We start from the raw sequence: 18,480 nt of genomic DNA, 5'->3' as shown, positions 1-18,480 counted from the left end.
CCATGCTGGCCACCTCTCTTCTGATGGAGCAAGGATACCATTGGCCTTCCGAGCCACAGGCGCACACTGCTGGCTCATGTCCAGCTTCTTGTCCACCAGGACCCCCAGGTCCTTCTCCACAGGGCTATTCTCAAGATCCTAGTCTGTATCTGGAGATTAATCCCCAGTGATTAATCAGAAGCACATATTAAAAACACTCTTTGCAGATAATCTGGGGCTAAAGGAGAAGTATTTCCATTGGAAAGAAGTGAGATATCTTGCAGGGAGCAGCACATCCCTTCAACCAAAGTCCTAAATATGAAACGGCTGAAATTTAGATAAGGAATACACACAAAGACTCAAGTACAGTTCTGATAGCAGCCAGGCCTTTACAACACAGCAGAGACAGACACTCCATGGTTCACTGAACTAATAGTGACTTTCCTCTGCTCGAGAGAGCTTCGCTGTCTGCCTCCTGCTCTTTGTGCTCTTTGGTCCAGTCTGGGATCTTGTCACTCCCTGGAATCCCTGGCATGTAACAGGATCAGTGAGCACCTGTGCCGCAGAGGCACCACCAGAACTCAATTACATAGGCATACCAAGGCCTTCTGAAATAATCTGCTTTGGTCAAGTTAAGATTTATTTTCTGCAACATCTAAACCCACTGAGGCCCTCTAGTTTACCATGAGCTGTTGTTTACCTCAAACCAGATACACAAGCAGAAATCACAGGTTACAATCCCAGCCCCGGCACCACACTGCCCCACCAAGCCGGTGCTGTCACATCTGCATGCCTGAGCTTACTTTCTCCACCAGTTACCTTTTGCTCAGTTTAAAAAGTTTGCACATTTTAATTAAAGATAAAGCAATTTCTTTAGTCACTGATCTATGCAAAACATGTATAAGAAGATGAGAGACAGCACACCCAGACTCACGACAGATCGCTCCCACACACACACACACACACACACACACACAAAAAAAAAAAAGCAACAGATGCCCCAAATGTCAAATCTGGGGACAGATCCCATCTGAAATGGAATCCCAAAATCTTTCAGGTCTCGCAGTCAGCTGAGATTTCTTATGGTCAATCCAAAGTAACAAGTGAAAAGGTCTTCTTCATCTCCACTGTCGTTTTTCAGACACTACATATCGAAACCACTTCAGAGAACTTAGTGTAGCAACCTTGCAGCTTGAGGGAATTACCAGAACTGGGAGGAGAAGGGATTTCTGCCTCACTACAGCTCAGCTGGGATCCACAGAGCCCAACACCTGCAGTTTACAAGCAGTGCTTGTGTGCCCAGCTCCCCTGCTGTAGCCCCACTCTCATATTCAGGGCAACAGCGGTGAGCCATTCCAGAAGCCAACAGAAGCTCCTTCTCAAAGCACTCAGATGCTCTCTAGTAAGTCTTCCTACTTGGTGTTTGTTAATCCCATGCGTGGCACCGATGTCCAAAGTCAGCAGAGTACATAAACAGGTGCTTAATCTTAAGCATGAGCACACCTCGAATAATTGAGTTTTTGTTCAAACCCAAATGCTTTCTTGGAACAAGGCTATTTTATTTCATCCCCTTCACAAGCACCAGAAGTTCTTACAGAAACCTTTGTCTTTTTTAAAAACTAGATTTTCCATCAGAACTTTTGTTTGTTTGTTTTCTCATTAAAAAAATCCTACTTTCTCTTTAAGTTACTTTTTTTAAATCTTTCATCCCCAACAACGCATGCAGGTCCCAGGCTGTTCAAACCTCCCTACAAGGAAACAGCTCCAGAACAGGGAGTGACCAACAAAGGGTGTGAGAGCTACACTGGAACACAGCCTGAGCCCAAAGGCCCTGAAACAAAATGGGGGGTAACCAGAAGGCAGAGGTATCAGACCTATCTCCACAAGACTGCAGAGCACTGGATTTTGGGGTGCCTCCCAACTGCTGAGAAGCTGATGCACAACATGGTCTATACATCCTACCACGAGCAAGAGGAGGAAAACATTTTCCCAGAAGGCTGCATAGGCACTGCTAAGCAAACCAAACCAGTCTGGTGAGCTTCTTGACAAGGTGCACTAGTGTTTCGGAAGAGCCATGTTGCAGAGCTTTCAAACAAATACCTAGCATTTGCTAGCATGTAAGTTAGCATTCCCATTGCTCTTTCTGAACTAACAACACCTTGATGGAAAAATAAAGCATTTGCAATAGTAGGTGTGCATAGCAGAAGGGCTCTCTTTAACAATTAGCAAACAAGCTTTCTCAAAAGATCCAAGACCGTAACAGAAGTTCTCATTTACCAACACTGGACATTAATGTCTGAGTGGCACTAAGAGAAACTGCAGTGCATGCAGGGGGTCCTGGGGTCTTCAACTCAGCATTAAAACACTCCATCAGCTGCCCTAGGCCTGGTCATCCAGCTCTGCTCCCCAGCATGACAAGGACCCCCAGCCCCGCCCTGCCCAGGCCCACAGCACTGTGCCGCAGGACGCCCACCCCACTGATGTCCCCACTGATGTCGTCCCATCAGAGCGATTACCCAAGGTTACATATAACACTTCAGCCCCAGGGTCATCACACCATCTGGAAAAGCAAGAAATGGAAATTGCTTTGTTGGTGGTGTTTTCCAGTGCTTTTGTGAAGTCTCTGTTGCCATACTCAGATCCCTGGCTCACACCATGCGTTTAAATCCTGCAGCACTGTCCATCTCATACCTTGCTAACACTACAAAACCCTGGAGCTCAAAGGCTCTTCTTTTCTTTTTCAAAGGTTTCTCTTTTGAAAATACAAGTACTAAGGAGCCTTGCAAAGAAAGCCAACCCTCTACAAAAGGCCTTTCAGAATGCCTCCTGCCTATGCCAGGCTTATCCTGGACCTGGGCATGGCCCCTTTCAGTACCTCCAACCCACAGGCACCTGTTCACACTGACAGTAGATTTTTAGATTCTCAGACCAAAAAAGCAGCAGCATTTCCTTTGAAATCAGCAGGTTTCGCTATATTTGGTCTGATGACTTAGCCTGAGAAAACAAATCACTTGAGAAACAAGCACAGAAATAAATTCTGCAACATCTGGCACATTGCACAGGAGGGTCCTCAGCCCACAAAGCCACATCTTTTAAAGTCCCCCCGAAGGTAATCCTGTGTATCGCACTGCAGAATTTCATAAAAGAACTGGGGACACAGTGGTGAATTTGCTATGAAATACAACCCCTAGAGATGCACGGTAGAGTACCTGACAGCACAGAATTTGCACTTAAATTTATTCCTAGGAGAACAGCAAGTGTTCCATTATCTATTCTTCATAACTGAGCAACAGAAGACAATTAACTTGTCTGAGCATGCACACATCAGCTTCTTTTCTGTAAAAAACAAAACAAAACAAAAACACACCCTTGTGGTTAAATGACCAGAAATGCTTTTAAAAACAGTGCAATAAACAGCAGCTCTTTGAAACTTGCTAATAACACCTTCTTGATAGGCTTTCAACTGGTGATGGCTTTAACAGTTTTGGGTGGGTTTTTGTGCTTTTTTTTTTAATCCCCTTTGCATGGTAAGGCATTTCCTTTATCACACATCATTATAAATAACTAAATTTGAATGCTCAGGGTCTGTTGATTGAAACCAGAAGTGTAATGGTAATAACATCATCCAAGTGGAACACAGAGCAATGTCATCCTAGAAGGCTAAGGAAGGAGAGGGCCAAGAAAAGCTTCATCCAGACTTGTAATTGGAGGCTGGAGGGTTTCGGGCAGCCTGTGCTCCTTCCTTACACATCTTTGGAAATGGTATGAATACATCAGGTCAGCATGCTGATGCCAGATCTAACAGCAGAGGAAAAGCTGTTCACAACTCAGATAGATTATTTATTAAACTACACTTCTATTTTTTATAAAAATGCATTAGAACAAAGATGTACATGTGCCAACCTCACCTTCCTGCATTTTCTGCATCTCAGCAAGAAAATACATGAAGAGACAGAGCACCGCTCTCCTTGCTGTCGTTAACAATTCACCCAGACAAAAAATCATGGTGTCTGTGTCCTCCTGGAGCCGGAGCTGGGACTTCTTCCAGGGCAGTCCCAAGGACCTCTGTTGTCTGTCTCCTTCCCTGCTCTTTCTCCAGGCTGCCTATTGCCCCTGAGCACACACCACTCCAGGCACTTACCTGAGCAGAAGACGCACTTCTGGCCTTGGCTCAGAATCATTTAGGTTGGAAAAGACCTTCGAGATCCACAAGATCACCTGTCTGACACACACCTGCCCACGCTCTGCCCTCCATGCTTCGGCTGGAGAGACCACACGGTGCCAGACAGCACACAGTGCTGCAGAGGGCGAGAGGTGACCACAGGACTGCAGCCACTCAGCAGCACAGCTCCTGACTCCTGCAGTCGCTGAGGCAGCAGGCACATTCACAGCAGGCACATTCACAGCAGGCATGTCTGAGCATCACTACATTACCACTGCACTAGTCACTCCTTGTTTTCTTGCCTGTTCGCACAGTGCCAGCGCCTTATGCTTGCTGTGGGAAAGTGCTATTCAAGGGCAGTTTAAGAAGTGCTTTAGCATGTGTATTTAATAAGACCAAACACTTATTTCCTTTCTGACACTTCCAGACCCGGCTCGGTGTGCGAGCAGTTTAGCTGCAGGCCAGAGATTGCAGCTTCTCAGAGCCTTGGCTCAAGGTAGATACTGAAAAATGTAACCCATGGTTACATTTCTTGACACAATTTTAATATTCACATGTTTGCAAACATCCAAAGTGTTATAATTTTCCACTAATGAGCACTAGAAAGAAAACATGTTTTTATTTTAAATGCAAACAGTTTTAAAAACAACCAGCGACTTCAACACAATCAAAGCATTTTCATTTCTCTGTCCAAAATAAACTTAAAGCAAGTCACCTCGGTGCATTCCATAGATAAGCCCATGCGCACAAACACAAACCCAAGGAAATTTAAGTACAGAGGGGGCAGCAGAAGTTTTTGCAGAATGTTTAATTACATGAAGCAGCTACCAACACATAGCACGTCTCATTCTCAGTCCGTAAGAGCAGTTTAAAGAGATGCAATTGACTATGTGCACAAAGCCAAGGACAGCCCACTTTTTTTCTTCTTTTCTTTCTCTCTCTCTCTCTTTTTTTTTTTTTTTTTTTTTTGTTTTGTTCAGGGTTCTTCTAAATCATGGTACTCCCACCTCAGATTTTCCCAGCACTTCGTATATGGGGGAGCTTCATTACTTCCTGTCTTACTCTGGTGGTAAACTGACGTTTTTGTGAAATCCAAGGGAAAAGATGGCTTTACAATAATGCACGATTTGTGTATGTGAGAATCAGTGACAGCATAATCAGAGAATTCAAAGAAGCTTCAAAGCAGCACCACCCAGAGCCTTAGAGAACACCAAAACCATCAGTGGGGAGGCACAGCCGACAGGAAACGTGAGCAAGTCATACACACCCAGAACAGAAAGCTACAGAAGAAGCACTTCTTTCTCTCCATCAGTCCCTTGCCAGCTGTAGCTGCAAAGACAGATGAACATGGAAGCTCTTAAACCATCTGCAAGCTGACCCACAAGCAACAGCAGTTTACAAGGACTAATTAATGAGGCCCAGCCATTGCATTTGTGACCCACAGAACTCTGAGATTTCAAAAATGAAGCGCTGAAAGACTTCTGAAAAGTTACCATATACCAAATATTTGTAGAAGGCGCATCAGGAAAAAGCAATAAATGCATTTTAAAATCCATATTTATTTGTAGCCTTTACAGAGATGAGCACAGTGTTAGCATTGCAGCCTTGCCCCAACACCCAGCTGCTGGCTCCACACAGCTGTCACCCGAATGAACTCAGAGGATATTCAGACCATGTCTACCATTTTTTAAATTCTTCAACTTTCAGAGTGTCACTTTAATTTTTGTGTTCACGATCACATATAGCTTAGGTTTCTGAGAACAGAAGTCACCATTTATTTGGAAAATGAGTCTAATAAATCAGCAGTAAAAAAGGAAAAAAAATGAAGAAATATCTATTAAATATTTCTGAGTAGGTAACTTTACTGCAAAGTAAAGATACAAGTAGGTTGAAAATTAGCAAGGAAATTCAGGTACTACATTCAATCACCAGTGATGCACAATAACCTGAGTTGTCCACTTGGTAATGCAGCTTCCAAGAAGGAAGAAGCCTCTAGGTTTGATTGTCTTTCACAGAAAGTTTTGAAGTTAATTTTAGTGCTCATAAAAAAGTACCCAACTGATAAGACTGGGGACCAAATTACTTCCTTCGTCAGAGGGGCACCTATGTAGAGGCAAGCAACTGGCTGCCAGTTTGTCAACTTTGCTGTTGCACTACCATCAACATCAAGCACGAGGCTATACAGTCCTCTACAGACATTCTCCTTGTGGTCTGTGCCAAGACTGTAAAGCAAGCAAACAGTGTGCAACACAATTGAGTTAAGATTAATGGGACCAACATCACCAACCTGTTTTGCATAAGGCAGAAAGAGGCAAACAATTAGCAGCCACCACCTGGTGCAGGACTGAGCAATCCATCGAGCCCTAAAAAGACCTAAATCAGAATCATCAATTCTTAGCAAATTCTTCTTCAAACGATCTGGCAACAAACATTAATTTTTATTGGTTTCCAGTGACAAGACAGAAAAAAAAGATGAAGCCTCCATTAAGCTTCAGTAAGGGCTCAGAGAGGTGCTAATCAACTCTTAGTGCTTACACACTGCCTATAGACGCTTATAAGAACCAACATGGGCATTGCAATTTGGACAGAAGTGTTCCGCATCTTTCAGAGCATCAATGCAAAAGGGAATTAAGCAACAGCCAGCTATGCACCTGCAAAGAAAAAACACAACACCATACTGCTTTACCACTTGTTACATGCACAAGAAGACAAAACAACACTTCCTGAAAATTTCCTACCAAAGCTATGTGCAAAACTGGTGCCACAGAGCTTTAAGATGAACACACATCTGAGCTGTTATCAACCTGCTTTAAGGCCCTGCAGGACTTCCAGCCAACGCCATCTCTTCAAACCATCAAGGGTCAGAATGAGAAAGCAACAAGGCTGAGACTACAAGGCCTTTACTGCTGCTTAAGGCTGCAAAAGGTCACATAAGAGGAAAAAAAGTGAAGTGCAAATGAATCAACCTACCCCAGCAGGCAGAGGCCACCACACGACAGCCAAGTCAATGCTCCTGGCTCGTAGCAGATACGTGTCACGATCATCTGGTTACAGGAAGGGCAACTCATCTGAACTGGGCGGTCATAGAACACCACTACTGGTTGGTGCACATACACTGTCTGAACTGTAACTGAACAAAGAAATATTTTGTTTATTCAGTGGGTAAATGAGGAAGAAAAGATAACCAGCTTCCTCTGAACTACAACCAGCTGCAGTTCTGAAATACTTGAGGCTCAGAGCACTGAAATACACAGTGACGAAGAAGTCACCGTGATGTTTCCTAATGCAGAACACATTGTCTAAGAATAGGTCTCTATTAAAAACTGCAGAAAGGCAAATCATGTAATTTATACCATTGTGCTCTGCATGTATTGTGAGACTCGGCTGATCTTATTTCCTGGTTAGGTAGGAAACACCTGTCAGCCGCAATCCTTCAGTTTCTGCACAGCACCTCTGACACCAACCCGACTCCTCTTTAATGTGGTTCAGGCTTCAGGCTTACCAGGGCTACTTGTTGGCATAGGCTGTCCTGGGCCCTGGGGAGGGATCGTTCCCTTCCCACCTGGTCTGAGGCCAGGTTCTGGGACAGGGTAGGGATGAGGATAGTTCACATTGATTCCTACAGTCTCCTCATATGAAGGTGGTGCAGATGGGGCAGGAAAGCCGCTAGGAGCAGACATTATATCTAGAACATAACAGAAAAGAACGTCATAACAGAAGAATTTATTTAGAGAAAGCAGCAACTTGTCTCAGACAAACAGCAGGAAGTAACCAGATCAAAATGCACATTTCACAGCACAAACTGTATTTAATGCCATCAGAAAGACAAAACGTAAAAGTTGAACTCAATATTGTCGTTGTTTTTTCCTTCTCTTTATCTTTTCAGTTTTTATACATCTTTCCACCGCCAGCCCTCTCCTTACAAACTAAAAATGTCACAGCCAGGACATCATGCGTCCTTATTACTATGCTAAGCTATCTGGCAGTTTCTCCCAGTTCTCCAGAACTGTATTTCAGATGTCCTCAGTCTCCTCCAAAAGCAAGAAATACGACCGACTGCACAATGTTTGCTGACTAAAATGAGCCTCGTTTGTGGTGAAGTGCAAACAATTAAAATAGAACATTGATCTTTGCTGCAATTTAAAATAAATAAGTACTTATACTGCAGGGAAAAGAAACCCCAAACAACTATGTACATCCAACTCAATACAGATCTTTTACAACTCAGTTAAGTAGTAAGTGTATCATTTTTGCTGCTTACCCAGGTTTCAATCAATGCTAAACACAACTTTACCAATTATTACTTTACTACAGAATATAGGCATGCTAGCCATTGCCTTTTCCCAATAAGCGTTAGCCTGAAGATTAGAAAACAGACGTCAGAGGGACATTCCAGGAAGCATGTTCAACACTTTATTTGAGGCAAGACTCACAGCCTGAGTCAGCAAGGTGTTACATCCCCTGTGCAACCTCAAAAAGGCATTGATAGACTTTTCACAGTTTCCGTTTGTATTTTGCTCACTGCAAATAAGTACAGAGCAGTTTATACCCCTAATCATGATACGTTTCAGATCCCCTTATCTAAAATGCCATTGATTCACAGCTGCCTGGAAAGAGCAACCAATGTATAACACCTGAATGCAAAGGAGAGAAAAAGTTAAAATCACAAACCAACATCGGATCAAACCAAAATTGAGTCTAATGGACCCAACATGGGATTGAGATGAATTTCTAACAGGTTCACAAACTGTACCCAACTGCTCATGCAAGGACACATGTCATATGATGAGTAGCTGAGGACAGATAGTTGAAATGGCTTAAAGCTGGCTTAAATCAGGGGAACTCAGCCAAGCAGGAGCTGGACTTGGCCATTTTTGTGGGTTCCTTCCAACTCAGGCTATTTTGTGATTGCATGAAATGGCACTAATTCACTAATTAAAAGATAATCTGAACTTACATGGCTGAAATAAGCAGGCACAAAAGAGCTGATGGCAGAGGCAGAAAAAGCCCACAGGTTCTATCTTCTTAAAGCCCACTCTCAATTGCTGCTTCCAAATGCTTCAAAAGGGAAGACTAGTGGTGAGTACTGGGCTGTAAGGAAAAACAAGGATAAGACGTAACAAGGAAGTGAGTGATGCCAAAAGGTTAGCCTACTGCTTTGCATATGGGTGCAACTTACAGATAAAACACGGTACACAAGCAGCGAATGACTAATGCACAAACTAAATGCAGGACCAGGCCTTTCACATGGATACACAAGAATTTCCACATACATCTGGGAGTTTCAGATCCAAGTACCGCCCAGCACAGAGAAGAACTGAGCAGTTCTTGCTTCTGCTTCCTGACTCTCACAACCCTTCCCTTCAAGCCTTCAGAAATGCATGCAGCAGGACAAAGACCAATGGTTTCAGCTACCCATCCCACTTCACTTTTCTACTTTTCATAAACCTCCTCTATTCCAAGCACACAACAAGGCAGCCATCAGCTCACTGTGCCCAGCTGCACTCACACTGGGCAGGTGAGTCACCAGACTCCAGAGAAGGATTAACGAACAGCAGAAGCACCAGCTCCCTCCCCCAGATTTTTCTTTTTGCTTGTGATTCTTCCTTGAAAGAATGGACACCTAAATCTGCTCACGCTTTCCCAACTCAAACCACCTGCATTACAAGCACACGCTGAGGCAGAACAACACCTGCAGGACACAAAGCACTCTTCTCTGTTCATCCCTCACTTCAGAGCTCTGCTGCTCCACAAACAGAGCAGAACAACGTCGGCATAAAGAGAGGAAAACGTCTGGTAAGGATACAGCATTCACAAACTGCTGCTGGAGCTAAACCAGCTCACTAGACGAGGTACTTATGCTAGCTGGAGACCAGGAAGCAGCAAAGCAACAAATTCTACCAACAGAAGGATATTCTCCCATCCATTGAAGAGTGCAGCACAGCACTTTGACACTTCTATAATGGCACTAAAGCCACATTACATATCAGGGAATGAAAAGCTTCTAGAACTGTTGTATATTTAGCAAAGGCCAGAGAAACGCAGCAGTTTTTGCATAATTTTGCACTTTGTTAATTAAGACACTTTCCTTCTCCCCCAGGTTAACCCTGAACTAAAAGCCCATGCAGCAGTGTGAAACCAGTGCCCCACACTGATGGCCGTGGCTCTCACCTCCCTCTCCTTCTTTGTTTGCTTTTTAAGGAAAGAAGTTGTAATTCTGGAGCACAGACAACTACCAAGTATTATAACAAGTATTATAACAAAGGGTACAAAAATAAAACCGAGTATCAGTCCCTCTAACATTTATCAAAGCGGCGGTTCGTTAATAAAACAAGTAAACACACACACAAGAACGAAAGAGCTGTAGAACTACAAGGCCGGCTCTTCTCGCAGTAACTGCAGCCCAGCCGCACGCAGCGCTTTGCTGCCGTCCGTCCCCTCGGAGCGGCTCGAGGAAGGGTTTCAGACCTCAGCGCTGCCCCGGAGCACAGCGCGTCCTGCACTGCCGGCTCTCCCCGAAAGAAGCCAGCGATCAGGAGAAAGAGGAGGTAACGACCCGTCTCGTTATCCATGCTGCAAAACCTCTCGTATTGCTTTGGCACTCGGCTTCTGCGGGACTTTTCACTTGAGGAACGTTATTCGGTGAGGCCGTTAAGTCGGTGATGAGATTTTCCTCCACTTCGTGCAGCCTCCGGGCAGCGGCGCCTCTTGGTTTTCTTCCTCAAAGAACGGATTTCCAAACCCAAGCCGGCCACGTCAGTGCACCGCCGTCTTTTCCTTCTCCTTCTCTCAAGCTGAAGCTTTCCCGTTTCTCTATCTCAAGTTTTCTGTTTCTTCTCTCCCCTCGCGAGAGCCCGGGCTGCTTTCCGGCACTGCGAGCAGCAGCTGAGCCCGGCAGCCCGCAGCGCGACCGCGGTCAGGTGCGCCGGAGGCAGACGGCAGGCACGAAACGTAAGGCGCAGGCATTAAACACAAGGCAGCGGCAGGCACGAAACACAAGGCTGCGGCACCGTGCCCCACTCGTACGCCGCCCCGGTTATCAGAGCTCCGGAGCGCAGCTCCCACCTTCCCCCACCCGCGAGCTAAAAGCGGTGCGCCTTTCTCAGACGGGCTCTTCGGAACGAAACGCCGCGGCGGGGTTGCGCCGAGCAGCCCGTTCTCAGCAGAGGCGAGCACGGCGTCGGCTCCCCGCGGCCGGACATCTCCGCTGCAGCCCGGCCGCCCGCCGCACGCGCTCCGCTCCCCCCGCAGGCGCTCGGCCGCGGCCCCCGCCGCCCCGGGGTCACCGCCGCCGGCCTCGGTCGTGCGGAACGACCGACGGGAGCCGAGGCGGCCGGACGGGGCGGCTCCGCGCGGCGCTCCGGCCCGGCCCGTCGTCTTAACACTCCGAAAAAGGGACGAAGCCGACCCGACCCGGAGCAGCGAGGCTCCGGGCGGCGCCCTCAGCCCTTACCGTCCCACAGCGGATCCGCGTCAGCCCCGCTCTCCCGAACCGCCGTCCCGTAGCGTTTGTCCCGTCCCTTTCCCCTCCCCGTTTGCCCAGGCGAATCGCAGCTGCTGGAACACCCCGGCCCGGCGCTCGCTGCGGACGGAGCGTTACTGACGGTGCTCGGGGTGCAGCACCGCGTGCCGCCCGCTGCTGCAGAGCCGAGCCCAGCCGAGCACCGCGCGGCTCCTGCAGCTTTCTGCCGCGGGGACACCCGAACTGAAACAGCGATCGCCCACTTCCCTGCCAGCAGCAGTGGCGGAGCGCACGTTTCCGAGAGCGAGGAGGGCCTCCCCTTAACTCCAAGATACGCCTGTGTTACCAGGTTCGGTTATTTCAGCCAACGGTGCACGCAAAAAAAAAAAAAAAAAAAAAAAAAAAAAAAAAGAAAACTATCAAAGAAGCCTCCCAACAGACACAGTGACTTTAACTAGGGCTCTTATAGGCAATTCATTGGATTCAGCCTCTGGAAACTCGCAGCATATTGCTCTTTTCTCCATCCAACCAAACGGCTCACAAACACATACCGAAATAAGGCAGAAAATGATCAACAGGCAGATTGCAGTGTGGGATTCAATGAGCACTGCTTTCCCGCTGTAGCTGAGGTGATCCAGTTGGCCAGATTTGTCATTGAGAGCTTTAATCTGCTTTAGAGTGGAAGGAGTCACCAACCCCAGGAGGCTCAGCAAGGACCTTGTCCAGCTTTTTGGCTGAAAGTATCTAAAAATCCATTGAAGTCCTATTTTTGAGCATAAACCCTTTCTTGGACCTCACCCCAAGAAACACAAACAAAGCTTCAGTTCAAGTCGTCCCAGAGCCAGCACTCAGGTTACACAGGACAAAAGGTGCTCTCAATCCAAGCGACAAGAGGTGAACTCTGCAGACAGAGCAATCTACAGAATTGCTAACAGGTATGTCTACACAGGTTTGCATCAGGCGCCAAAGTGCGAGGGCTCTGAGTATTCCGGAAGAGAGGAGAAGTAGGGGAAAGGGAAGGAAATTGTGATGGGTTTACTTCTGCTTTGATTCAGCAACATTAATTCCTTCTTACTTCTTAGCATTTGAACTCAAAAGTAAATGTGACTTAGAGATGAATGACTTTCCACCATTGTTAAGAAATCACATGGTGATATTTATCATATGATCACATCACGATGTGTGATCCCCAGATGTGTTAAAACTGGAATAACTGTGCTATTTGTAACTGAATTTCCTTTGCCAGGTGGGTGTGAGCAGCTGAGAAACCGCAGCAGAGAGAAGCCAGGACTGAATGCACCTCCTGGGGTGAAGGAAGGCACGAGCTGCACCTGAACTCCTTCTCACTCTGTGTCATGTTTGTTGCTTACATCTCCTCACAGCCTGTCTCCTGCTAAAACTTTTACCCTCCTGTGGGGACTCCAAAATCATTACTCTGTTTTGTCCCACTGCTGTCCTCACCAACTGTCCATGTACAGCTGTTGGTTGCAGCCACAGAATATCCTGGGTTGGAAGGGACCCTCAAAGATCAGAGTCCAGCTCCCAGCTCCATGCAGGATGCAGGAGGAAACAGGCCAGAAACAAAGACAAATCTCGCTGAGCTCCCCTGCTCTATGGGCTGTGCTCTAAGATGATAAATACACCTTGTTAAAGAGAGAGAGAGAGAGAGAGAGGAAAGGCCACATGGCAATTTCAGAAAATGGAAGTGAGTTCAAAAGCAGTGTCCCACGAGAGCTCCCCTCAGTCTCCTTTCTGGCAGAAGGAGGTGCCCAGCAGCCCCACGCTCTGCATTTGGCTGTTGGTGCTTTTCTCCACCCTACTGCGTCATACAACAGCGTCACGAGTCACTACGTACACACAGTACTGTATGTGCTTTGTCATCACGTTAATTGCAGGTATTTTATGACGGGACACCAGCAGATGTCAGTTTAATCTCAAAAATGAATGCCTCTGCATAGATTATAGATTTATCAGCCTTTGCTTCAGTGAGTTTCCACCAAAGTAACCACATTTAGCTGGGAATCGGAAGTCAGCGTACGTTTGATGTGCAGGATAAATAACCAAGTCTTAATGTCACCTTATTTTTTCCTGCCTGGAAATCAAAGGATTGCACACACGATTTTTTTTTTGTGGCCATTTTGCATATACTAATTTGTCAATGCAATGCAATATGAACATTTAATACAAGAAGAATACAGCCAGTCATTTTGTAATTGCAATTGTCAGTCAATATCCTGTCCCACACAAAAGCTTACATTTAAGTCACTCATAGGTTTGCTTTTCAAAATACAAATATTTTAAGGTAGAAACAGGTAAGCTTGATAAGATTGGAAAACGAAAACGAAGCAACAGTGCCATCTAGAAGTGCAGTGCTGAAGACAGGAAATACTTTGGAAGATTTAAGTTCAAAGTAATGAACCAAACCAACCCAAACCTCCAAAACAATCCTTCCTACATCTTTCACTGCTCCAAGCATGGGCTGGGAAAGGTGTCCCTCAAAGTCCCAGGGCATGAACTTCCAGAGGGGATGAGTGCTGATAAAAGACAAAGTACTTACACTCGTAACATCAGATGGTGCTTAATCAAAATGCAGCTTCTCCCAGGGGAATGTTGGCTGCCTCACAACGCAGAGATTGAATTTTAATTAAACTGATAGAGGTAAGCACTGATTTTGCCAATTGTAAATCTTTCCTATGAAAGTCATAGCTCATTTAGTTCCTCTGTGAGCTAAGTTCCTTTTAATATTATTTAATGTGTAATGCCAACGTAAATACTCTTCTGTTTTGCTCACCACTTACGTAACTGTTTAAGTAAACCTAAATAATCTCTTCCCATCTCGTTCTTTTTCCTTCCAGGAAACTCAGAGCTGAGGTTTGAGGGCTGCCATGAAGCCGGGTACCTTCAGTGCTCACTGCTCTGCGGTGAGCAGTTGGGCATTAATAACTTCAGATATCTCCAGATAAGTTCTGTGCATGGCCCAGGGAGAAGAGAAAAAGAATGGAGAGCCATAAATACACCCTCAGCTTCAAAAACTCTTTCATGAGAAGAGATTTCATGACTGAGTCTTGCAATTCTACCAGCATGGGAACTGTAGGGAAACAAAGCAAGAAACCCCCTCATATGACAGATAAGAGAAGTGATGTCTTCAAGTCAGCTCTCAGACACATTATCTTGCATAAATCTTGTTTCTCAATTTCTATTTTCTTCCAGTGTCTTTTTCACTTCCCCTGGTGCTGGAAGCAAAGGGGATGAAAAGGGAGAACCACTTAAAAAATGTTCCTTCTCTTCCAAGCTTGCACCCTCCTCACTGTACATGCTGGCTTAGCATGACTGCTAAGGGAAAAGATTTGTTCCCTTCTCTGCAAGTTGGTAATGTGCTGGGTGCTGCACCTGGGAAGGGCTGGAACATTCATGGGTTTGTTACAGGAAACAAGAAGCAGCACGGCTAGCTGGAAACTGCAAATGATCCTCCGGGACTGGAATGGGTAATTACAGCACTGCTAAATCCACCCAAAGCCAGTACGAGGACTTTAACGTCCTGACTTATGTTGATTAATTGCTTCCATCAGTTTAGATCTTTAAATTTAATAATTTAAAATTAATTACGAAGAAAAGAACAAAGAATTTTACATTGGATAATACTACAACTGGGAGCATGCAATTCATATTCTAGCAAACAGATTTCTGCTTCCTCAAAAGTAGGGGCACAAAGCAAACCCGAATAACTGCAGTCACAAAATCAGTGTCCCAGAAGAGGGACTGTTTGCATTCAGCCACCAACTCGTACTATTTCACATATTGCACAGCCGAGCAATTTTAAGTCATGCATGCACACGCAAAGTGGTCTTTAAGTATTTGCCCCGAAGATTCAGACGTGCCATGCCTCGTCCGTGAAAGGCGCACGTTGCGCCCAAAACGCCTCGCAGCATCACACGCACAGCCTACAGCCCTCACCAGTTCCTCCACTGCGCCCTACCATCACCGGCCAAACGAGGTGAGCTTCACACACAGCCCCCAAAGCGACCTCGGCAAACCCCATGGAAAGCCAAGTTCACAGGACAAGGCGAATGGGTACGAAAAGAACACGGATGTGCTTTTGTTGATCGTATGGGACTGTGGTTTGAGCAAACATTACGCACAGCCCATTATTTATTAGTGTGATTTGTGGCAAGAAAGGAAAAAGATCAATTTAAAAATCACTCGTATGCAGAGATGGAAGTTACATCAGTTGTTCCTTAAAGATAGAACACCCCCAGCCATCTCTAAGCCCCTCAGCAGCTTTATATCCCATACATAGGATTTCTGCAATTACATCTCTCATACGTACATACAAAAATTACTATACTTTAAGGCATGAAATGCCATTTATAAGCAGAAAAGATGTATTAGATAGACAATATTTTAATGGATAAGTACACCAATTTCCTTCCTATTTCCTTCCTGCGCGCCCTACTCTTAAAGCAGATCCCTGCATCCTTTCCAAATTGCACGGCATTTGTTTTCCCCAGCTGCAAGAGCCCTCTGTAGTTACTCACACCTACCGGCCTTGCTGCACAACAGGATAATCTTCAGTATTATCTGTGCTCCTTTCTTGTTATTATTGCTATTATTACACTTTTACAGACAGATTCTTTTCAGATGATACAAATTCCCCACATGTGAGCTGAGGGATAGTTTTCTCATGGCTCTGTCAGGATGGCCGAACTCCCATCTCTCTCCTTTTAGCTCCTTTATTGCCTAAATAGAAATGTACAACAGCTACCAGCAATCACAGCACGCCACTAAAAATGAACTTAATTCCTCTTGCTCCTTTCATTCCCATACCTGAGACACTGCGGGCTGCCGCTCCTGGGGCAAAATCTCTGATCTGAGTGCACTCCCTCAACTGTATAGAATGCAGCCCTAGGAAGAAGAGCTGAGGAATAGCACCTGCCCAAGTCACAAGGGAATGAGGACTTCCATCCCTGTTTTCATGCACAGACTTTAATGAGGTGGCAGCACAGTGGAGAGAGCGGAGGTGGCCGTACCTGCGGCTGAACCCACCCAGGAAGGCCCTAAAACGAGATGTGCAACGAGCTGCCATCTTCCTCCTTCCCTAACAGCCGTAGTGTAACTCCTGCTGGAAAATCTGCACTGTGCAGTTCAGCTGATCAGATCTTCACTTTAATGAAATTGTTTCCACTTAATGTTAATTGTATTGGCAATTTGCTGCTGACAGTTTCTAATTTCTGTTTCCCCATGTCCAGAATGCCCTTGGTAGCTGCACATTCAGTTCTCGATCTGACCCTGCTATTGCTCCCTCAGTCAATGCACTGCTTAAATTATTATTTTTAAGTTGCTGTGCGACGCTCAGCTGCAGCCCTGGATCACAGGCTGCTGTGACATTGGGCCCTTCCAACAGCCGTGCAAAGCCAGGAACCCCATTTACCAGCACAGTGCTTGTGGGAAGGGAATGTCAGAGCAGTTGCAGCAACCTGCACAGCACTGAAATCACTTGAGTGCCACCACAGGATTCCCAGGTAAGCACTGCTGACTGCATGTGGAGATCATGGTTGGGAAATTGGAGAAACAGCTTGGAGCTATTGCAAGATTGCAGAAATTCTGATTGTACAAAAATCCATAAAAATAAACATTGTTTTGTGCAAAACGTCACTGAATTTGGAATCATTTCTCAGTTTCATTTTGTGTCTGCAATCTGGAGGTTTCCTGTACACAACATTTTTGTGATGGAGACCAAACACGTTTCCCTTCTGATAACGGTGTGTTTGGTTCTGGAGAATTTCTTACACTGTCCTTGGAAAAGTACAACAGGCAGAAATGATCCAGAGCCCCCCAAGCTCTGCTCACGTGGCCAAACCCCTCCCTGCCCTCCTTACTAAACTTTGGGGCATTCATTGCACTTACACAAAACCTGCACTGGGGCTTTGGCTGCTGAGTCAACAATGAAATAATTTCATACTTCTTTTTTCCAATTCAGTCTTCTGCAGGAGATCATCACTGACATAGAAGTGCACACAACCAATCCCTTGAAATCATCAGAACTGCTCAGATTTTGACAGCTTTGTTAGTACAGCTTATTTACTTCTGTCTTGCACACAAATTTCTGAACAAATTATTTACTACTTAATTCAAAAAATCAGATTTTGGATAGGTCCACCAGTGACAGAAATCTTCTCTTTGCATGGGGAGTAAGGACATTTGGGAAGGATAGAAAAAGCAATTACCATTCAATTTAAGTTATTGCAGTCAGTTTGCTCAGAAAATTGCTTTGCCCAATCTGGAACATTTCGAAGGACAAAAGGAGCAGAAGGATTTTATCTAAAGGCAAACACCAAATAATTTTTGTTGCTACCTTCCCATTTTTCTCCTCATGCCGGCAGATAAAAGGAACAAGCGATGGATGCTTTCCTCCCCAGCAGGAGATGGCTGGCACAGCACTGGTTGCATGCAGGTGCTGCATAACGTGGTATCAGTGCTGATAAGCTGAAGCTTTTGTGGAAGAGGAGGGCACAGGCTGAGGGAAGCAACTAACGCTCTGTGAGCAATCGGGCACCGATGCTCTGTGTGAGCACCCCACGAGTACGGGCGCACGCGCTCGTCCTACAAAGAGTCAGTGCTGAGCAGCAGAGCTATGGTCAGCAATGGTATATTTGATGGCTTAGTAAAATACACTTAACAGAGAGTCTTTAAGCATTACATGATCTGCTGCACCCCCACAGCTCCTCACGCCCTTACACGAAGCACTGATACAGGTGGTCACAGGCACGGCCTCCCTGCCCCACACAGCAGGGCTGAGAGCTGCAGGGGCATCCTGTGTTGCACGGCCAGGGCTGCCTGCATCTGTGGCAATGCAGCAGTTTGAAGGTGGTTCACTCAC

General features: G+C 45.7%; 1 protein-coding gene and 1 long non-coding RNA gene across 3 annotated transcripts; one reads left to right on the top strand and one right to left on the bottom strand.

Annotated features, from left to right (window-relative positions):
- Positions 1-5,680: 5,680 nt before the first annotated feature.
- LITAF (lipopolysaccharide induced TNF factor) lies at positions 5,681-11,734 on the bottom strand. 2 transcript variants are annotated; one of them, XM_085238002.1, is made up of 5 exons: positions 11,595-11,734; positions 9,099-9,232; positions 7,644-7,826; positions 7,112-7,271; positions 5,681-6,792 (listed from the first exon to the last, which is right to left on the bottom strand). In XM_085238002.1, the coding sequence occupies exons 3-5, from the start codon at positions 7,819-7,821 to the stop codon at positions 6,684-6,686; spliced, it is 447 nt and encodes a 148-aa protein (XP_085094128.1). In that variant the 5' UTR covers positions 7,822-7,826; positions 9,099-9,232; positions 11,595-11,734; the 3' UTR covers positions 5,681-6,683. The 2 variants fall into 2 exon arrangements, with proteins under 2 accessions (XP_085094128.1, XP_010717999.1); XM_010719697.4 differs by lacking the exon at positions 11,595-11,734 and adding an exon at positions 10,488-10,627.
- A 244-nt stretch (positions 11,735-11,978) lies between these two features.
- On the top strand, positions 11,979-17,239 carry LOC109370263 (uncharacterized). The gene is made up of 3 exons (XR_002120255.3): positions 11,979-12,538; positions 12,850-14,261; positions 14,459-17,239. It is a non-coding gene; the product is annotated as an uncharacterized LOC109370263 (long non-coding RNA).
- Positions 17,240-18,480: the final 1,241 nt, after the last annotated feature.

The sequence above is a fragment of the Meleagris gallopavo genome, chromosome 16, assembly GCF_905368555.1.
Source record: "Meleagris gallopavo chromosome 16, MGAL_WU_HG_1.1, whole genome shotgun sequence".
NCBI lineage: Eukaryota > Metazoa > Chordata > Aves > Galliformes > Phasianidae > Meleagris > Meleagris gallopavo.
The sequence above is the reverse complement of the archived record's forward strand: the minus strand, read 5'-3'. Positions and strand labels throughout refer to the sequence as shown.